The 20557-nt window shown below is 65.6% G+C and overlaps 4 protein-coding genes across 9 annotated transcripts in view; 3 read left to right on the top strand and 1 right to left on the bottom strand.

Moving 5' to 3' along the window:
- STK11 (serine/threonine kinase 11) overlaps positions 1–411 on the top strand; it is a 26608-nt gene extending 26197 nt beyond the window's left edge. Inside the window, exon 11 of the mRNA XM_040629706.1 lies at positions 18–411. Coding sequence (XP_040485640.1) covers positions 18–223 — 206 coding nt within the window. The 3' untranslated portion in view covers positions 224–411. The remainder of the gene's footprint in view (positions 1–17) is intronic.
- A 352-nt stretch (positions 412–763) lies between these two features.
- Positions 764–7659, bottom strand: LOC103681780 (CACN subunit beta associated regulatory protein). Its single transcript, XM_040628309.1, has 8 exons — positions 7358–7659; positions 7030–7094; positions 6542–6686; positions 6159–6330; positions 5830–5967; positions 5136–5346; positions 3714–3897; positions 764–2843 (listed from the first exon to the last, which is right to left on the bottom strand). Exons 1-8 carry the CDS (start codon positions 7657–7659, stop codon positions 1763–1765), a joined length of 2298 nt encoding a protein of 765 aa, XP_040484243.1. The 3' UTR covers positions 764–1762.
- A 4563-nt stretch (positions 7660–12222) lies between these two features.
- On the top strand, positions 12223–14517 carry ATP5F1D (ATP synthase F1 subunit delta). Its single transcript, XM_008711196.2, has 4 exons — positions 12223–12447; positions 13023–13176; positions 13670–13758; positions 13909–14517. Exons 1-4 carry the CDS (start codon positions 12307–12309, stop codon positions 14029–14031), a joined length of 507 nt encoding a protein of 168 aa, XP_008709418.2. The 5' UTR covers positions 12223–12306; the 3' UTR covers positions 14032–14517.
- A 4802-nt stretch (positions 14518–19319) lies between these two features.
- Positions 19320–20557, top strand: part of MIDN (midnolin) — a 7665-nt gene continuing 6427 nt past the window's right edge. For all 6 annotated transcript variants that reach the window (XM_040629717.1, XM_040629716.1, XM_040629715.1 and 3 more), the window contains exon 1: positions 19320–19567. In XM_040629717.1, the coding sequence (XP_040485651.1) occupies positions 19335–19567 (233 nt within the window). In that variant the 5' untranslated portion in view covers positions 19320–19334. The remainder of the gene's footprint in view (positions 19568–20557) is intronic.

Raw genomic sequence — 20557 nt, 5'->3', positions numbered from 1 at the left:
TGGCTGGGGGACAGCAGGGACTGGGATCTGGCTTTCCCGTTGCGGCCAGCGGACACGACCTCTTGTTGACTTTGCAGCCCTGTGCCGAGCCCCTTCCCCTGGCCCAGGGAGGAGGGAGCGCACCGGCAGGCGGGCCCTGTGGGAAGCCCTTGCCATGCACTTTATGTTCAGACTACTGGTTCTCGCCCCACCCCTGACTTCTTTTTACTCTGCTCCACGTTAGCGCCTCCCACACCTAGTGATGTGTTCAGACAAACCACAGCCACAGCAGGAGCCGGTATGAAGAACAGGCCTGTCAACCAAGATGCATGCCCAGAGCCCAAGGGGGCCAGGCGGCCGCCTTGTTTTTGTCGTTCGGTTGGTTCCTTTCTTTTTTCCTTTTTTTAAGAAAAATAAAGCAGGTGGATTTGAGCTGTGGTTGTGAAGGGTGTTTGGGAGTTGTTGGGTGCCACCACATCCTGCAGCTAGGGAAGCTGAGTCCCAGCCCCTGTTGTGGACCTCCCAGGCCCGGGGGCAGGCTGGGGTCTGCAGAGGGGTGAGACCTGGGGCTTCCATGGGGGTTAGCCCTTGGCCACGCTGGACATCAGTGCTCTCAGCGGTGACCGGTCTCCCCAAAGCTCAGCAGGGCCCTCTGCGCAGCCCCAGGGCCCACCAGCCCACAGTGCAGCAGCCAGGTAGCTAGCTACCTGGTCACAGGGCCCTGACCCTCTTCCCAAGGTCTCTGTGCTCCTGGGTACCCAGAGAAAACCCGGACTCAGCAAGAGTGTGCGGTAGATACTCATAATCAGCCAGAGAACAAACACAATAGACTCCATCACTGGATGGTACACACGCGGCACGAAGCTCCGAGGGGCGGGGCGGGGCAGGGCAGCTCGGCCCTAGGCGAGGGCTGCCCCATCTTTTGGCAATAAATAAAGCTTGGGAAACTTGAAACCTTGGCCGTTTGGGTTTTGTGTGTCGTCAAACATTAATGAGTTCTGGCAGCTCTTTGGACGGTGCAACTGCGGGGCGGGCGGGTGGCCCACTCATGCTTGGGGCGGGCGCGGGGACTCGGACACGGTGGGCAGGAGGGAGCGGCGGCGGGCCGTGGTTTATTGCTCGGAGGAGGGGGCGCAGACTGCCGCGAGCACATGCCGCGGTGAGGTAAACAGCTTCAGGGGCTCGGCGGCTGCGGCCTCCACCCAACCTGCCAGCCCAGAGCGAGCGGGCCTGACGCCCCTCGTCGGCGCCCCTGCAGTCGGGTCCCAGGGCCTCGGCGCATGCGCCCCACTGCCAACTCCAGCGCGTGCAGCCGGGCCCCCTCGAGGCTCCATTGGCCCCGCTGGGGCGCCCTGCGCATGCGCCTCACTCAGCTCCTCCACATGAACCATCCAAGGTACAGGTTCTGGGCGTGCGCCTCGGGTGCTCTGTGCCCAAGACGCCACCACCCGGAGGCTGATGTCTGGGGCCAAAGGCAGATGAACGTGGCCCTCGGGCTCGGAGATGAGAACCTGCCCCGCTCCCTCCAGTCCAGCCCTGCACTTTGAGGAGCCGCAGAGAGACACGGCTCAGAGGCCCGTGGGGGCTGTGCGCGCACGCACCGGAGGCAGCTCGAGGGTGTCCCGAGGACGTGAGCATGCGCACCTGGGGGACAGATAGAGGACGTGCGCGGCCCCGCGGTCCTGGCGTTTGCACGCCTGAGCGTCGCACCCCAGGCGTGTCCCGCGGCGGAGGTCCCAAGTGGCGCCGGAGAAGCTGATGAGGTGGGCGCGGGACGCAGGGCTTAGGCCGGGCTGTGGTCGGGAGACGTTGGCGCCGCGGCGGCGGCGGCCAGCGCGGGAGCCGCGGCGATAGGCTGGGCGAGGCGCGGCGGGAAGAGTCTGTCTTCGATGCCAGCCGCCAGCTTGTCCAGCAGCGTCCCCGGGGTCCCAACGCACAGGCCCGAGCCGGGGCAGCCGCCACTGCCGCCGCCGGGCTCCTCCTCGATGACGGGGATGGCGGGCGCAGCCGGGTCATCGCCCGTGCGGCCCTCGGGCGGGCAGTCGACACTGTCGCCTCGGCGCAGAGGTGCGCGTGTGGGGCGGGAGTCGGGGCCGAATGGGGGCGCAGGCGGGGCGAGGGTGGCGGCGCGCGCGCCCGGGTCGCTGTGCTGTCGGCCGCGCTGCTGCCACTGCTTGCGCACGTGGGGGTGAGGGTGCGCGCGTGCGCGGTGGCGGGAGGCACAGGGCAGCGCGTCGTCGAAGTGCGGGTCGTGGCGCAGGAACTCGTGGAAGAGCGCGTCCGTCTTCTCGTCAATGCTGTAGTCGCGGCGCGGGGCGCGGCGGGGCCAGGCACGGGGACTGCGGGGCCGGGTGGGCGCCTCAGTGGGCGCCAGCGCCCCCTCGAAACTGCTGCCCACCGTGGCCGTGTGGCCGGCGCTGGTGAAGGAAGAGCGCTTCTCGAACGCGCTGGGGAGCCCGTCCTCACCCGCGCCGCGGCCCTCGATGCTGGCGTAGCCGCTGTCCATCTGTAGCAGCTTTCGCGGACCTCCCGCCTCGCTCTCCGCGGACCGTGGTGTGGGTGGCGGCGAGGGCGGTGGGAAAGTGGGCACCGTGGTCCCGGAGCCTGAGCCCGAGCTGTCGCCGCTGCGCACCGAGTCGCGGTCGTTGCCACTGCTGCTGTGGTCCGAGGCGGCCGCGGCATGCAGCTCTAGAGAGGCGCGCAGGCTCCAGATATCCCGGTAGATGGTCTGGGCCTGCTCTGGCCCCGAGTCCCGCTCACCATCAGATTCCTGCTGCTGCTCAGGCCCCGCACCGCCGCTGCGCTCTGGGGGAGACTCGGGGCTGGCTCCTCCCGTGGCGCCCACGTCCTCGGCTGTCTCTAGCCTGCAAGCCAGGCCGCAGCCGTCAAGAAGGCTGTGTGCGCCCCTGCATTTTCTCCCCAGCCCCCGACTCTGGGTCCGGAAGGGTGGGCACGGGTGGGGACCCCCTAGGCTTGGCCAGGCTCTGTGGAAAATTAATTTTTAAAAAATGCTGCCAGTCCCTGTTGCAGGGTATGTTTTCTGGTTAAATCTGAGCCTCCCTGGCACCTGCTTTTCAGCCGGGTCATTTTTTAGTGTCTGACCCAAACACCTACTGGCAGTGCAGGTGGCTGGCTCCTCACCTAGAGAGCGTGAGCATTCTGGGAAGCTGCTTTCTTCCTAACGTCTTAGGGTAGAAGGGATTGGATGGGGACGGACTGGACCAGGTGTAGTCCCACTCAGCCTCTACTCCTGGACTTCACCACCCCACTGCCCCATCCACTGGGGGGGTAGTGGGGTGCTGCTGGCAGAAGGGGTCACAGTTTCCAAGAAGAGGCCATGCAGCCCTCAGGAACATGGGCAGGTGGGAAGGAGCACCAGGCCACAGCAGAGCCCATCAGGCTGTGGACTCCACCAGGAAGCGGTAACATCCAAGCAGGCACATACCCCTGGCAGCCCTAACTGGGCAGGCATCCCGTCTTGGGGACCCTGGGGCCAGCATCCAGGGCCCCCACCTGCCCCCTACCCTTACCCCGTCTCCCCCTGTTTCCCTCTAGTGATGCATGCCAGAGAGGTGGCCCCAGCAAGGCAGCCTCCAGGAGGGATGGTGGAACTGCAGGAATGTGACCACATGTCTGCAGGGCAGGGAGAGCCCTCCCCAGGACGATGGGGTGGGGACTGGGCAGGGCAGGGGCCCACAGGTCCACCCCTAGCACTTCTATCTACTGAAAAATACCTGCCGAGAGTGGGGGATGGGCTGGTGGGGCTGGCCAGAAAGGGGTGGGGGGGCGGGAAGGCCACAGTGTCGCCTGCGCTGGCAATGTATTGGATGAAGTCCATGTGGGGGGCGTCCCCCTCCTCCTGCTCTGTGCTCTCACTGGCTGCCCGCTGCCGCTGGAAGTGGTGCCGCTTGGGGGAGCCTGCACAGAGGAAGGCGTGTCAGCCCGCCTGAATCCTGCTCAGCCTTGGGCCCCACTCCCACCCCAGAGGCCAGCGAGTACCAGCCTGGGCCAGGTGAGTGGGTACAGAGAACAGAGAAGCCAGGGCAGGTACGAGTCGAGGTGTGGAGGTGGTGGCAGTGCCCCCAGAGCAGCTCTGGCCAGAAAGGAGCGACCGGAGCAAAGACCTGCACTGGACACCTGGCGGCAGGCACAGCTGAGCTGAAGTGCAGAAGCCGGAACGCGTGGGAGAATGAGGGACAGGCTGGCAGGGGGCCAGTGAGAGGAGGGGGTCCTCCTCCTGCCAGCCCCACCTCCACCCATGGGACCCCTGAAGGGCCTGGGAGAAGCTTGGGTGGGAAAGCCTCAGGGGGGAGGGGAGGCTAGTCAGCCAGCAAACAGGTTCTGGCACTTCTGCACCTACGTTCGACCCTGATCAATCCTCAGGAATCTATCTCCGCTCCCAGAGGCGCTGAAGTGGGCCTTCCCCTCCCCGCAGTTGCTGGAGCCAGGCCCCAGCAAGGGGGCTTGTGCCGTCATAGCCACGCACCTGCTTACGCTCTCTCTCCTTACCTGTCCTGGCTCTGGGACCCACCACCTCCACAGGGCAGCAGCCTGTGCTGTCCTGGCTGAGTTCCCTTGGGCAGGGATCGTTCGAGCCGTCGGTGCTCACCTCCCCATCGAGCCTCCCGCCACGCTCCTGCTTTGGACTGAGGATAAGGAAGCCCTACATCCAGGGCTCTACATGACCAGGGTCCGTGGGACTGAAGGGCTGCTGTCGTTAGTTCAGGGGTGGGTATGCTCTGGCTCACAGGCCAAATGGGCCTGCAACCTATTGTTGTAAGTAAGTTTTATTGTGCATCCGTACACTCGTTTATACGTAGTCGACGGCTGTTTCCGCGCTGTCAGACAGACAGACCGCAAATGCAAAAGCACTACTGTCTGGTGCCTTACAGAAGTTCACCAATCCCGGCTACGGTCTGCCAGCCCCCTGCTTTACTGGGGCACAGTATGTGACCCAACCAGCCGTAAGCCCTTGGGTGAGATGCCCACTGGCAAATGGGTACGGCTGGCCAGCATGGGCAGGGGCCCGGGGCCCCTCAAGAGCACTGACTCCTCCTTGGGTGCAGAGCCTTCTTCTCTCAGGCTGCCTGGCACAGCACCTGGCAGCTGGAGCTCTACCCTCAGGGCCCCAGTTTCCACCGAGGGCCACAGCTCACCTCTAGTGTCCAGACTGGATGCCCGTTGGCTGGGGTCCAGCTTCCATTTCTTGACCTTGAAGTAGGGGCTGGCCCCGTCCAGGCTGGCATGGCGCCGCAAGCGGGTAAAGAACTGCAGGACAGGTCCTGCCCCAGAGCCTGGGCCTGCCTCCCCGGGTCCTGTCGTGGCCCCTGGCCCAACAGGCTTGGTGCTCCCGGTACCTGCATCCGACTGGAAGGAAAGAGGAATGCTGTCAGGCACGAGGACCCTCTCCTTGCTGCCCCACATGCTGGCCCCAGCTTGGCCTCTGCACTCTGGGCAGCTTTAGCCCTGGCAGACAGTGCCAACACGCCCCACCCAGAATGCAGAAGAGCAGCAAATGCTCTCCATGGCTGGGCGGAAGCTGTGCTAAGCTCAGGGGTTAAGCCAGCACTGGCCAACTCTGTTCTCCCCTGCGCCGGACAGAGGGCTTTCTGAGGGTGAGTGTCCAAGAGCACTCACCCCCTGGCTTGGAATGGGTGCTGACCCTACCCTCTCCAGCTGCTGGAACGCTCTGTGCATATGTGGCATGGCTGTGTAGTCTGACACCTACCCCTCTTCCTCCCATGCAGGGGGATCACCAGGAACAAGGGGAGTTAGGGTGGGGGGAGGCCACAGGCTGACCTGTGTCCTGGAGTGGGGCAGGGAGGGGAGGGGCCGCTCGGGGGCCCTCACCCAGGTGCCTTCCCCGGAGTCGCTGGATGCCAAGGGGCTGATCTCGAAGTCAGCAGGGCCCACGGCTGAGTTGTAGGGGTCACCTGGCAGGGCGGAGCTGGGGCCCACGGAGCGGCCGGTGAGGGCCTTCCCCGGGGGCTAGGGGAGGAAGCAGTAACAGGTCAAAGAGCACGGGTGGGTGAGGGGGAGTGCTGGACCCACAGCCCACTGTGCACCCCAGCCAGGCCCCCCTCCCTGTCCTACGATGAGGGGCCCAGCCCAGAGAGAGGGTGGCTACAGGGTGGCTGTCCTGTCCCCTGAGCCCCAGGCTGGCCCACCCGTGGACTCACCTGGAATATGGCGAGGTTGGCCTTGGGGGCGGTGGCAGCGTGCAGGGGGGTGGTGGCGCTGGCTTCGCCCAGGTCACACTCATGGATTGTGATGATCTTGAGGGGTGGCAGGTGCAGGTGCGTGAGGCGGGCGTTCTTCAGGTGGTGGAAGTCCCCCTCCGTCAGGGTGTACCTGCGCCCAGCACGGCTGCCTGTCACCACGCCAGCCAGCCCCATGTGCAGCGCGAATGCCCAAGCCCGCACCCGCTGCTGTCCCTGGCTCCACCATCTACCCCCTCGGCTCTGGGGAAGGGCAAGGTCAGCACCCCCCCCCCAGTCACAGGGCATCAGGCTTGGTGACCTCGCTTGGGGACAGGGTCCCCTCCTGCGGCACCACCCCTTACCGGCGGCCCTTGTCCTGTGACTTCCGGCTCTGCTCAAACAGGGCTGCCTCATTGAAGGACACCCGGCGGCCGGTGGAGCTGGTGGACAGGAAGCGCTCCGTCTCTGCATCCTGGCCCTCAGGGTCCTCCCCCCTGAAGTCGGGGTCTGCGAGGAGAGCCGAAAGGGTGGGCCCCAGGCGGGCCGCGCCTGGCGCTGGGCGGGCGGCCGGCTGGGGTGGGTTGGGAGGGGGCGAGGGGCGGGGTCCGACTGAGGGCTGGGACAGGGCGGGGGGCGGGGTGGGCACTCACACATCCGCTCACACACTCACTCGCTCAGCACGCGCCTGTGAGCACCTACGCGCGGGCTCTAAGGAAACAGAGATGAGTCGGAATCGAGCTGCGCCCAGTCTGGTGGGGGAGACAGACAGACACAGCCGGTCAGGCGGCCCGAGGGGGCGGGCGGGAGGGCGGGCAGATGGGCAGGGGGCGGGCCTGGCGGGGCGCCGCACCTTGGGCTGGGTGAGCGCCATTGTCCAGGTAGGTGGTGGTGGTCTTCTCTGCTTCCTCCGTGGCTCTGGGGAGGGACGGCAGGACAGCAAGGTGGGACGGAGGGCCCACCTGCCGGGACCCGACCTCACCGGGCCAGCCCCAGTCCAGACACACCGTGCTCCCCAGGCACTTAGAAGCAGGCCCCCAACACCATACAGGCTGACACAACGCCTGCTGCAAGCACACGCGCGTGTGCGCACGTGTGCGTCCTGGCCCGCGCTTGCACGGTCGCCCGGCTCCAGGCCCGCACGGGCCCCAGGGAGGCCGCGGGGTGGGTGGGCTGCGCACCTGTTGAAGCGCCGGTGGGCCTCCCAGCAGCGCTTGCACAGGAGCAGCACGCCGGACAGCACCACTAGCGTGCCACCAACGAAGAGCGACATGACCACCACCAGCAGCACGGAGTTGTCCAGGATGGGGTCAGGCTCCGCCTGTGGGCCAGCACGGGTCAGGACCGCGGGCGTGGCCGCTGGAGGCCCGCCCTGCCCATCCCCCCCCACTCCATCCCCCTCACTCACGGTGGGGCTGCCGGTGGCGTTGTCCCACCTCGAGGTCAGGGCAACCGTGGCAGCGGTGCTGGCGGCAGTGGCCATGATGGGCGTGGGCTGCATTTTGAAGCTAGGAGGAGGGGCCTGGGGGGGCAGGGCCTGCTCAGACCAGCTCCTCTGTCCCCTCCCCCTCCTAGCTCCCAGGGAGTGGGAGTAGGAGTCCACCTGGGGCAGTGACTCACGGAGAGGTGGAGGAGAGCCCCGAGGCAGCCCCCACCCCGCTTAGATGAAGGCCGGGACCTCCGTTTCCCCGTGTTTAAAATGGGGGCGGTGTATTCTCTCCACCACCTCCCCGGCCGGTGGGGCCGGCCCAGCAAGGTAGCAGCTGGCCGGAAACCCTGCCCAGAAAAGGGGAAGCACTCCTAGGAGAAATGGGGACACTGAGGATGTCTGCTCACTACCATGAGACCTCAGGGGCCCTGCCAGCCGCATCAGGGGAGAGGAGGGGGCTGCCGCAGCCCCAGAAGACTGGTCCTATGGGCAGTGGTACCAGGATCGTGGAGGGGGACGAAGGGACTGAGCTCAGTGACTACCAAGTCACGACTCCGGGAGGTAGCTGTCCCCCTCCACCCAGTGCTAGTGGGAGCGAAAAGGCCAAAGAAGGCGCATCTGTTCCCAGCCCTGAAGAATCTGGTTCCCATGGAGACTGAGCGAGCGGGCCGAGCGGGGAGGGGGGGTTGCCAGGGCACACTGGGGAGAGGAGGGGGCGCGGGGGAGGGAGGCCTCCTGCAGAGCGGCTTGAGCCGGTCCTGGGCGGCAAGATGGCTGCTGCAGCCGCCTCCCCGCCAGTGCCCAGCGCGGGGCCCTGCGCCTCCGCGAGCAGCTTCTCTGGCCGAGCAGGCCAGCAGCCTCCACGTTTGCTTCATGCTAGGGGTAAACTGAGGCCGGGGGAGGGGCGCTCAGCCCTCGGGAAAGCGACTGCCTGGACACTGCACCTGATGGCCTTCCCTAACGCCAGCTCCTCCCGGTGGGAAGGACCGGAGACTGCACTCTGGGGTCTCAAGCAGCAGAGTCCGGGCCGGGATGACCCGCAGCTCTGAGGACGCAGGGCGTGCGTTCGGTCCTTCCCCAGAGGAAAAGGGGAGCCTGTGCACAGGTTCCAGCGTCCCCAACCCTTTCGGGTTTTAACCCCACTTGACACCGGGGAAACAGGCCCAGCGAACGGGGGTGGGGGAGTCCTGGCGAAAGCCAGGTGTTCTCAGCGCTCCGGTCCGAGAATGACCGCGGCTGCCGGGTATCCTCAGGGAGATGGGGCGCGCTTATGTAGGTCGGGAAATGAGTTCCGGCTGGAGGGGGAGGGGGCAGAAGCGCACGGACCGTGACAGGAGACCAGAAAAGATGGCAGGAAGCCGAGGGGGAAGAGAGGTGGACTCCTAGGGGTAGGCGGAGACCAGACCCGAGGGCGGACGTTCCCCACGGGCCCGCCCCTGAGGTCCAGCTGGTCCTCCCCGAGCTCGCTCGCCACCGCGCCCATCCCCGCGCCCCCAACCGGCCCCGGGGGCGGGATGGCGAGCCCTCAAGGAGAGGCAGAGAGCCGGACTCCGGGCACATCTCCGCTTCGGGCTAATCCAGGAGACGAAGACGCCATCGCCCTCGCTGCATCTCACAGGGGAAACTGAGGCTGGGGAAAGGCGTGGGCGGGGGGGGGGGCCCTCCAGGCCGCTAACGAGGGTTGCAGAGCCCCGCAGATTGGCCCCCACGCCCGCCCCAGCTTCCCCCACTCCCTCCCTCCGGCCTCGCCGCCTCGCGGAAAGGGCCGGTGGTCCGGAGCTGGCGGCGATCCCGTGGGCCGCGCGGCCCCGGCCTGCCCCCGCCCGCCTTGTTGTATCCCCGGGCCCGCCGCGCCTACCTCAGCGCCGGGGCGCGCGGCCCATGGGGGGCGGGCGGGCGGGCGGCTGCGCGGCGTTCCCGGCGGGCTCCGGTGCCCGGTGGCCGCGGAGCAGGCGGAGAATTTATGAATGGAGAGCGCGGCGCGCGGGGGAGGCAGGCGCAAGAGGAGGGACCGCGCACGTGACCGCGTTGGCGGCGAGCCCGCTCCGACCCGCTGGGTGCCACCCGGTCCCGGGCCGGCCGCCCCCGCCGCGCTCGCCGCGGCGTCTGGCCCGCTGCGTGCCGGCCACCGCCTCCCCTTCCCTTCCGGCGGGAGTGAGGGGCGGAGCCTGCGCTCCCGGACGCCCCCTCCCCACGCCGAGCGGCTCTCTCCCGCGGCGGCTGAGTCTCCACCCCCTCCCCCTGCGACACTGCTCCTGACCCTTCCCAGGGTCCGGAGGGACGGGGAACGAAGGGGAGGAGTCGGGTCCATCGGTTCCTCCCAACCTGGGGGTCCCCAGGATGCACAATCGGGGGGAGGGTGGACACATGCCTCCCGTTTTCTTCCGTAATATGCTGTCGGCGTTGTCAGGTTCACGTGCAGCTCTGCCTTGTTGGGACAAATAATGAGCAAAGATAATGGAATATAATCTGAATGGCTGGATGCCACCATGGCCTACCCAGCCCCTGATGCCCAGCCTCAGGACTACTCTGGCAGAAACTCCATTCCTGGTGAACCCCAAAGCTGCTCCCCATTCTCCATCTCAGAGAATCGTGCCTTGAGTTCTTAGATGCTTAGGACACCAGTCTGCACCAGCGCGGTCTCGGTCCTAGCCCAGCCCACCTGGCCCTAGGCTCAACACAATGTGACCCCTTTCCCCACCAGTGAAAACTGACACTACCACTTCAACCTCAGGGCCTTTGCACTTGTAGGTGCTGAACCTCAGAGGCTCTTTCCCCGCTCAGCTTCAAGATTCACTGCCTGGCGTCCTTCCACTCTTCCCTAAATGGCCAAGTCTCAGTGCATCTCCTCTTGGCTACCTGTGGTAACAGCAATCCCCGCTCCACACTTCAGTCCATTGCTCCTTTCCATGGCCCTGCATGTCGCCTGTTATTTGCTCCAGTGTGTTGTGCCCCTCCTCACCCCTTCCGTCACTACAGGGTGAGTTCCAAGTCAGGAGCTGGGTCTCCAGGCATAGCACAGGGCTGGCACATTAAAGACAAGAATGTGCTTGTTAAGTGGATAAATACCCAGGAAAAGCTGGCTCAAGTGAGGAGGAGCCAAATGTGCAAAGGACCTGAGGTAAGAAAGTATGTCTGTAGACAACGTGTTGTGTTGGAAGGAACAAGGAAAGCCACCTTCTGGTTGCCAGCAGGAGAATGACATGGTGCCTCTGGCTGTGTGTGAACTCATCTGCGTCAAGAACAGGGGAGGAGACTGGGGCCATCCAAACCGGTGACGGTGGCCATAGTGGCCCCACTGAGTGGACAAGCCATGCCGATGGGTCCACTGGAGATCTCCAGGGTAACCCTAGGTTTGGGGCCTGAGTAACAGGTGCCGCCTTTACCCATCGGCCACCCTGGAGTAGGAATTGGAGAGAAATCGTCCAGCGGACGGGTTCGAGAAGCTTACTGATTAGGTAGATCAGGCTTGCCTTCGTGTGGGGTACCGGGCTCTGGGAAAGGTTGGGACTGCGCACAGGACACACCCCTAGAAATGCGAATGGGGCTTCCCTCTGCACACACACACCGTGGGCCAGGATGCCCCAACTGTCCCTCACAGTGTTGGCCCAGAGGGGGCGGGGGTCTGGGCACTAGGCCTGGGTCCTTCCTCTGTGTTGGTCGCAGGCGGCCCAGATGCTGGAAGGCAGGGAGCTACGGCGCAGGCAGCCCTTGGGGTTGGGAAGTCGCCGGGGCAACACCGCGTCGCAACGCACCTGCCCAGACCCGGGCCCAGGTGTGACACTACCTCCCCTTTGGCCTGCACCCCTCCGCTCTTCAGCCAAAGCCCTCCCCAGTGTGGACCCCAACCCCGTCCACCCCACACTCCGCTTTTTGCCGGAGACCAGGATGTGGGTCTGGGGGCCTGGCCCGAGGCGCCACCTGCGTGAGCGCGGGGGCGGAGTGCTGACGTCAACGCCGCGAGCGAGGCTGCGCGAGCCGAGGTGACGTCAGCGGAGCCCCGGGCCGCCCGCGCACGCGTCCATACGTCAACGGCGCGCGGGGGCGGGGGCCGGGCGGGGCCGCGGCGAGTGCATCTCCGGTCGCTGGGTGCCCTCTGTCGGCGCCTTGGAGGATTGCATCCGAGTCTCGCCTGCAGCGCCGGGCGCTTATCCTCGCCAGACCCTCCGCCTAGGATGCCCTTCCCAGCACGTCTGCACCTCTAATAGTCGCAGCCTACCCCATCCTGACCCCCAAGTCGGCTTTTCTTTTCTCTTTTAAGTACTTTTTAACTTCTAACATGCCATATGATTTGTATATTCGTTACACTGAGTGTTTGTTAAACGTTCCCACCGCCCCAAACCAGAGCCGGAATCTTGGTATTCCCCCTTGATGGCTCTAGCGCCTGGCATCCAATGAGCGCCCCCAAAACCTTGAATTCAAGTGAGTGACCCCTGCTGCGCGGAGACTTCTGGTCCTCCCCACTGACACACACCCCATCTTACCACCCGGCTGGTAGCTGGGACTGGAAGGAAACTACAACCCCCAGCATGCTGCGCGCGGGGCGTAATGCGTCCTGTCGATGTCATGCGCGGCTCGCAGGGAGTCGTAGTTCGCGTTTGCGCCTTTGCCTGGACTCCTCTTCCCAGAGGTCCCCGCGCGTCGTCCTCCTCGTCCTCCAGACTTCTCGCGTTCGGCCGAAGTCCGCTCCCCGCCGTCGCCATGCTGCCCGCCGCAGTCCTCCACCGTCCCGGCCTGCGTGCCCTCGTACGCCAGGCCCGCGCCTACGCCGAGGCCGCCGCTGCTCCGGCCCCGGCTGCAGGCCCGGGACAGATGTCCTTCACCTTCGCCTCACCCACTCAGGTTCGGATGCCGGTCTGGCTCGGGACCCCGTCTTGGTCGCCATCTCCAGTTCGGACCCGTAGTGGTCCGCAGTCGGAGACCCCAACCTTTGGGCTGTCCATCCCCATTTGTTCCCCTCCCCAGTGTCGTCCGGAATCCCGGCTCCCCAGCCTCCGGGTCTCCGGGGCTTCAACCCCAGAGTCGCTAACCCCGCACTCTTGACCCCGCCCTACGCTCTTCCATGGGGTCTGGAATCCGAGCCCTATAAAGTTTTCCAAGTTCGTAACCTTCCTCTGGAATCCTAACTCCCACGGACTGGCCTGCCCCGCCCCCGTCCCTCCTGTCCCAGAGCCTCGGGCACTTGTCTTGTGTGCCCGTCCTGGATTGGTGTGCCTTTTCTGTGTGAACGGGCCCTGCGCTAGATTCAGGCACTGAGATGCTGCGGAGGACCAAAACTCAAGGATCCGCCCCAGCGTGACAACCTCTGTGTTCCCTTAGGGTTCCCTCCTGCCTTTGACGATTTCCCTGCAGGGGGGCCAGTCCCGAGCGCTGGAAGACTGGCCTGCAGAGACGCGTTCCTTGTGTGTTCTTTCCAGGTGTTTTTCAACGGTGCCAACGTCCGGCAAGTGGATGTGCCCACGCAGACCGGAGCCTTTGGCATCCTTGCGGCCCACGTGCCCACCCTGCAGGTCCTGCGGCCAGGGCTGGTTGTTGTCCATGCTGAGGACGGCACTACCTCCAAGTACTTTGGTGAGTCCAGTAGGATGTGGCTGGGTGAAGCTCGTGCTTCACCACCACGTGCCAGTGTCAGGTCCCAGGGTTGATAGAAGTGTAGTGCACAGGGCAAACTTGGGGTTAAGGAGCTTGTAGGGCGGCAGGTAGCTGAGAGAGAAGTCCAATCCTGTGCGAGAGGGCCCGATGGAGAGGAAGTATAGGACCGTGGATCCCAAGAAGTGCTTCCACCAGCACAATTCCAAGGTACAGTCAGGATTCAGATTGATCTACCCACTCATCCCTGATCCTGGCTTAGCTAATGGACTGGTAGTTGAAGGAACAAGGTTTGCCTCCTGTGTCCAGCCCCCAGTGGGTGCCCCTGGGCCCCCTGTGCATCTTTCATTCTCTCCAGCTGCTTGTTTCCTATGCTAGACTCTAGGGCCACTCTGTGGAGCCACTTCTCTGGTTTGGGGGTGATCGCGTCACTTACAGCTGGGTGTGGAGGGTTTACGTCGTCTTCTTTCTGTAGTGAGCAGCGGCTCCGTCACGGTGAATGCTGATTCCTCCGTGCAGTTGCTGGCTGAGGAGGCCGTGACACTGGACATGCTGGATGTGGGGGTGAGTGTCCTAGGGGAGACTGACGTACCAAGGAGGTCTGGGTTGTCCTGGAGATCCTGGGCTTCGGAGAAGGGAACTCAGTTTTGGTGGAGGGGCAGGCACCAGGCTGGGGTCGCTGCTTGGCTCTCACCCACTACCCACTTCCTGCAGGCAGCCAAGGTGAACTTGGAGAAGGCGCAGTCGGAGCTGTCAGGGGCAGCAGACGAGGCCTCCAGGGCTGAGATCCAAATCCGCATCGAGGCCAACGAGGCCCTGGTGAAAGCTCTCGAGTAGGCGGTGCGTGGCCCTTGCCAGCAGGGAAACCGAGGCCCAGAATGGCAGGGGATGTCCCAGGCAGGCTGAACCAGCTGCCATGGGTCCAGTCTGATGGGGGAGGGGTGGGGAGGAAGGTGAGCAAGCCATCTAGAGGGATTTTCCTGTGGAGGGAGTGGTGTTGCCAGAGAAGGCCGCCAGGGGGCAGCACAGTTCTAGCTTTCCGCCAAGAGCCCCCCCAAGGAAACAGAGGCTCCTTGCTAGGGCTGACAGGCCTGGTGGCTGGAGGTGAGCCCAGAGACCTGCTCTGCTTTTTGAGGGGAGGGGGCTGTGTCCCCCCACCATGGGCTCTCTTTCCACCTTCCAGCCCCCTTCCCCCCCCCAACCTTATGTGCCATCCACCATCCCTCTGACCCTGTAGACCCTACCATGGAGACCAGCTCCCAGCCACCTCCGTGGGACAGCCTGCCCCCAGCTTGAGCCCCCCATTAAAAATCAGGGACCCGACTCGTGTATGCTGCTTTTGTGTCCTGCCTGGGACCGTGTCTTCAGGACCTTGCTTGGCTTTTGTCCCAGCTCTGTGTTTCTGCAGTGGGATAAGGCATTAAATACCAGCCTCGGCCTCCAGGGTTTGGAAACTGTGGCCCAAGAGGTCCTCGGGGGTCTGTAGTAAACTGAGGAGTGGGGGGTGTGCAGGGGGCATAGCCCATGAAACCAGGGTAGGTGGCGGGCAAGGCTGTTTGCCATCATCCCAAAAGGATGGGGATTGGCACAAGTTGCTGGCCAGGCATGGGAGACAGCAGGCAGGGGCGTGGCTGCTGCTCCTGGACCAGGCCTGGGCTGCTGGACATCCATCTGGGGCCCTGCCAGGTTTCAGGCTGTGCCGTCTGCCCTGTGGGCTCCCTGGCCCGCCCCAGCCACGCTGGGAAGAGGCGGGTCCTGCCTGCTCCCACAGAGGCCCCGCCCTCTGCTCACCCGGCCTGTGGGTGGCCCTAGTTGGCAGTGCGTCTCCTCCCCGGTGGTGTTGGCACCTCTGTGCCATCCAGGCCCCTGGGCTGGCCCCAGATGGGGTGGGGCAGCTGGGCGGGGGCAGCCCTGGCACTGGGCAGCTTCTGTGCTGCTCCATTTCTTCCTTTTGCAAGCACGGGGGTGGCCCAGAAGCTGGTTCCAGGTGGCCAGCAGGAGACTTCAAGGGAGGGGTCTCCTCACCCCCCTTCCTCAGCCCTGGGCCTGAGCAGGGCTGGCAGGGGATTCCAGGGAGGTGAGTGTGTGGGAGAGTCTGGGCCTACCCATGTGTCACTGGCAGCCTGGAGGTGACAGGGAGGCCCCCCCGGGCATGTTGTCAGCACAGATGGGCTGTGTACTCGTGTGTCACGGTCCCGTGCGAATGACTGTCCCGTGGCTTCACTGGTGCTGAGTGTGGTGGGAGCTGTGCTTGTGGGGGCCTCCAGACAAGCTCACAGCTATGGGGGCTTTCTCTCTGGGTCTCCCTACTCAGGCTGGTGGGCCCAAGCAGCTGGCCCCCACTTTCCCAGGAACCCCCAGGCGAGAGAATGCTGTGACAGCCATGGGCTCACAGGTGCAGGCCCACTTCTCCCTGTTCTGTGTTTTGGAGTCTAGGTTCTAAAGTTCCTGGTCAGGCCTTGGGAACTCTAAATAAGACCAAGGACAGGGTAGAGGGTCCAAGTGGTGGTTGAGGGACGCCGCAGCACGACCACGACAGGAACACTTTGAGCCAAGCCACTGGACCGGCACCAGCCACACCAGCGGTCCCTCTAGCCGTACCCCTGTTTCCTGAGAGATCTCAGCCTCTGGGGGTACAGCTCTGGACATAGGTAAGATTCCTCAGTACAGAGCAGGCCTCTTGGGGGAGGTGTGAGCCTTGGACTGTTGGGGACACCCACGCCTGACGTGGGCCTGCAGGAACAGCCTGTGTTGGCCGGGGCCTTGTCCTGGGGTGGAGGCACCGAGGGTGGAGTGGGTCATATGACCAGGAACCGGAGGTCATAACCCTTTCCTCGAGGGCAGGCTTGCACAAGGGTTTGTTCTTTGAGGAAGGGGGTCCCCTTGGACTGCGTGTGTGTGCTCACACCCAGGGACTGACTAGAGCGTGGATGCTCTAAACAGGAAAAAAAGTAGGAAGTGGATTGACTTAGTTGGACCTGTAGAGCCAGGCTGGGGCCATGGTCTCTTCCTGAGAGCGATGTCCCACCCCTAAGTGTGCATGAACCCTCAGGGCCCCCATTCCAGGAGGACCAGCTACTCCCCTGGTGACCTGAAAGGCAAGGTCTCAGACCCACCTGAGATCACACAGCCCTGTGTACCCTGGCCACAAATCCCTGACCCAGCACCACCTGCTCCATCTGGAGCTCCCAGCACCGAGATGCTCCGGCCTCAGAGCACACAGCTCCCTCTGCCACCCCCATGTTCCTCCGGCAGCAGGCCCTCCAAGACCCTCAGCAGTGCCCCACAGCCTCACCTCCAGGCTCCAGCACTCCCTCGAGCCTGAGCTCTGTCTCACTGTGTGGATCACAGTCCTCTGTCCTGTCAAACCCAGCCCTCAATCCCAGCCCCCAGTGATCCCCTCCCAAAGGTTTCCTGACCCTGTGAGGCTGGGAGCCTCTGGGTGTGGGTGTAACGGGGAGGGTAGGGGTGGGTCAGAGGCTGCAAGAGCATTGGGTGGGAGCAGGATGGAGACCTTGGAAAGGAACACAGCTCTGGGAGGGGTGCCCACTATTAGGGTGGGGGTGGAGGTGGTCAGGCCAGATAAAGTGAGAAACCAGATAAATGGTCAAGGGGCAGGGCAGTAGGTCCTGGGGTCCCCTCCTTTGGGCAGAGGGAGCAGGAGGACTGAGAGGGCCCCACACCAATCAGGGTCATCCTTATAAAGTTCCAGACTCAGCAACATGCTGGGAGAAACGGGACCTGCCACATTTTCACCTGCTTGTGTGTGGTGTCAGTTAACTGGTCTGCGAAATGCGTAGGGTGATCCTGCCCACCCCCAGGCCCCCACCGCTGGATTCTCCGATCCCTGTACAGCAGCGGAGAGCTGCAGAAACAGGCTTAGAAAGCTCACAGCGCGGCGGGTGGTGACTGGCTGCACTAGGCTGGCCTGGCGCAGGTTAATCGCTCCATAAATGCCTTCTGAGGTCACCGTTAAGGGATGCAGGAGGCCAGGCTGCTGGGGCAGCTGCTGGGGCACCCCCACAACAGGCAGGTGACTCCAGCCTGTTTTCCTGGACCGTGGCCGCTGACTCAGGCACCCCCCTCCCTTGCGCTCCCCCACGCGGGCGCCCCCAGGCGGAAGCACCGGGCCTATAGAGCGGCAGGAAGGGGGGCGGGGCGGGAGCCAACCTGTGCACCCCGAAACCGCGTCCTGGGGATCCGACCCATCGGCGCAGCCGTTTGTGACCCTGCGTTCAACAGCATTTATGGAGCGACCCCCCAATGTACGAGGCGAAGCTTAAGGGGTGGGTGGCCCAGATCTCAAGGCGCCCCAGGGCCCTGGCCTGCAGGCAGGGGCGGGGGCCCGCCTGCGTCACCGGCCGCCCGGCCCTCCGCCCCCTGCCCGCCCAAACTCCACCCCGAGGGAAGGCGGTGCGGATAAAGGCTTGGGGGCCGCCCGCTCGGCCCCAGACCTGCCCCGCCACCGCGCACTTTTCCCAGACGTGGGTACACTCAGGACTGTTGAGACCTCGGACTGGCCGCGTCCGGTGAGTGCGGGTGGGATCTCACCGGACGAGTAGGAGGGTCCCCACTCTAGGCTCTTAAGGGTGCCCCACTTTTCTTTGTTTTGGGGGCAGGCAGGGTTCGGGGTATCTCCAGCCCTGGCAAGCCCCTCGGGTCGTGGGATGGGAGGGGCTCGGCGCAAGCAGCACCGCCCAGGCAAGACCTCAGCCCCTGCCCCGCCTCCCGGGCACTCTTCCTACCCCGCGAGTGACCTTGAGCAAGTTGCTGTTCAGGCTCAGTTTCTCCCGTTGCGCGGCCTCAGTCTCCCGCCTTAGAGACTTCAGACCCTTAGCGGAGGTTCCCACCTCGCCAGCAGTCCCGTAGGCCTCTCCCCGGCCCCGGGGCAGCTTCTTCGCCCCCTCCCCAGGATTTCAGGCAGCGCTCCCGGGCGGGGCCGGCAGGGGGCGCGCCGGCGCTGCTGACTCACCGCAGCCCCAAGCGGCGCGCGCGGGCGCAGCCGGGGACGCCGCGTCACGTCACGGCTCGGGCGGGCGCGACTCGGGAAGCGGGCCCGGCCCGCGGGACAGGGGTGGGACGCGAGGTGGTACCGGCGCGGGAGGGTCCCTCCCGGCACCAGCCTACGTCACCGGGGTGCAGGCCCCGCCCGCAGCCCCGCTCCTCGCCGGGACCTCACGCCCCACGGGTGGGGGACGCCCGCCGGCCGAACCTCCTGAGAGCCCGGCCACGAAGCGCGGGGATCGCCTCCCGCTTCCGCTCGCGGCGGCTTCCCGGACAGACGCGGGGGGAGGTCCCCCGGCTTCCTGCCCCTCCCGGTGCGGGGACGGTGCCTGCCCCCACGCCCCGCCGCCCGGGCCCGGGACCCCGCGCCGCCCCCCACCCCCCCATCCGATCCCCCTCGGGCCGTCTGCCCTTTGTTGCGGGCAGTATGAATGGCCCCCGGCGGGGGCGGGTGGAGCGCGGGGGCGGGCCGGAGCGACGCCAGCCCCGCCCCCGCCGAGCTCCCCTTGGCCGCCGGGCCGTGGGCGGGGCGAGGGGCGGTCCCGCGCGGCCACGTGGGGCAGCTCCGCGGCGCTTCCCATTGGCCCGCCCGCGCGGCCGACTGGGCGTTCGGCGCGCGACGATTGGCCGACGCAGGGCCGGCGGAGTAAGTAGTGAATGGGAGGGGGCGGCAGCCCCGCCCCTTGGAACGTTGATACATTATAACTTTTTTTTCTTGTTACTTTCACCCCCAGATCTTTCAAGCGGCGGCGGCGGCGGCGGCGCGGACGGCTGTTGCTAAGGGAGGGGACGCGCGGGGAAGCGCGGCCCGAGCGGCGGACGGTACCGAGCGCGACCGCCTAAGCGGCGCCCCCTCCTCCGGACCCTCCCCCACGCCCAGCGTCCTTGAAAGGAGCCGCGAGTGCAGTCCCCACCCCCGGAAGGCGCCCCGACGAGCCAACGCGACCCCGGAGCGCTGCTCGGATTTTTGATTCTTGATTCACCTTCCGCTCTTGGGACTTTCTCGAAGGGGACGTGCGCTTCCCCTAGGAACCCGGAGGACCCCCGGCTCGGGGAGCCCCCCCCCCGCACTGCCCGGAGGCGCGGCGAGGATTGGCGGCGCCCCGCGGACCCCAGCCCTCCAGCGCGGGCGGGGGATGGAGCCGCAGCCCGGCGGCGCCCGGAGCTGCCGGCGCGGGGCCCCCGGCGGCGCCTGCGAGCTAGGCCCGGCGGCCGAGGCGGCGCCCATGAGTCTGGCCATCCACAGCACGACGGGCACCCGCTATGAGCTGTCGGTGCCCCCGGACGAAACGGTGGAGGGGCTGCGCAAGCGGCTGTCCCAGCGGCTCAAAGTGCCCAAGGAGCGCCTGGCGCTGCTCCACAAAGACACGTAGGTACCGCGCGCCGCCCCCGGACCCGCCGCCCCCTCGGGCCCCGGCCCCCGGGCGGGAACAAAGAGCGCGCCGCACGGGGAAGGAAGGGGGCGGCCAGACGGGGGGCGGGGGCGCGCCGCGCGCTCTCGGGCGCCCTCTGCTCGGCCTTGCTTGCCTCGGCCCTCTCCCCCGCCCGGGGTCGCTGCACAAAGCGGCTGCGAGGGCGGCCCCCTCCCCTCCTAAGAAGGCTGGAGTCCCGGGTCGGCGTGGGGGTCCCGGCAGCGGGGGTGGGGGGCGAGGCTGCCTGCATTTCTGCCTGTGTTCCTTCTGGCTTCCGCGTCTGCTCGGTGCCCCCCTCTATGTCTGGCTGTTTTCTTCTCCTACTTGCGTTTTTCTACCCCCCTTTGTTCTAACTACCCAGCACTCCTGTAGTCTCCCCCTCCCCCCTGGTATTTAAATCGCCTCCAGGCCGGGGAGCACTCCCCCCGCGGGCCTCCAGGGACGCGCAGTGTCCATCCCCAGCGGAGGGGCCCCAGTGGGGGAGGGGCGGGTGGGGGAGGGTCTCCTTTGTCTGAGCCGCGGCGGCCTGCGCCAGGGAGGGAGGGAGGAGGGGGAGCCCGGCCCCGCAAAAGACCCTAAAGGCTAAGCCCTGTGGTTCCCACAAAGAGGAGCGCCGGGCTGGAGTTGGTGAATTACAAGCAAGGGCCGGCCTTGGGGTGAGGGAAGGGTGGCAGAGGACGGCAGGGGTGAGGGGAGGGTGGCAGAGGACGGCAAGGGTGCACTGGCGCCCGGGTGATGGAAAAGTGCTTTGTTGAGATGCAGAGGTGGTGCCCTAGTCCAGAGTTGGGGCTTCTGGGAAGGAGGTTTGAGCCACTTGCATGGGGGGCCCTTGGGGCCAGGTGTTTGACACTCCCCCCACACACAGACATACCACTCCTCTGGTCTGGAGGACAGGAAGGGATAGAGTGGGTTGGGTTCCCCTATCTCCCCCAGGAACACAGCCAGCG

Source organism: Ursus maritimus, unplaced genomic scaffold (assembly GCF_017311325.1).
Source record: "Ursus maritimus isolate PB19 unplaced genomic scaffold, ASM1731132v1 scaffold_14, whole genome shotgun sequence".
Classification (NCBI taxonomy): domain Eukaryota; kingdom Metazoa; phylum Chordata; class Mammalia; order Carnivora; family Ursidae; genus Ursus; species Ursus maritimus.
This window is presented reverse-complemented; position numbering and strand designations above follow the sequence as displayed.

Coding starts and splice junctions, on each gene's coding strand:
- LOC103681780 (XM_040628309.1), bottom strand. CDS start 7,659: ATGGCCACTGCCGCCAGCACCGCTGCCACGGTTGCCCTGACCTCGAGG. Junction 6,687..7,029: donor TGGCGCTCACCCAGCCCAAG/GTGCGGCGCCCC, acceptor CTCTCCTCGCAG/ACCCCGACTTCAGGGGGGAG. Junction 5,968..6,158: donor CCAACCTCGCCATATTCCAG/GTGAGTCCACGG, acceptor TTCCTCCCCTAG/CCCCCGGGGAAGGCCCTCAC.
- ATP5F1D (XM_008711196.2), top strand. CDS start 12,307: ATGCTGCCCGCCGCAGTCCTCCACCGTCCCGGCCTGCGTGCCCTCGTA. Junction 12,448..13,022: donor CCTTCGCCTCACCCACTCAG/GTTCGGATGCCG, acceptor TGTTCTTTCCAG/GTGTTTTTCAACGGTGCCAA. Junction 13,759..13,908: donor TGGACATGCTGGATGTGGGG/GTGAGTGTCCTA, acceptor CACTTCCTGCAG/GCAGCCAAGGTGAACTTGGA.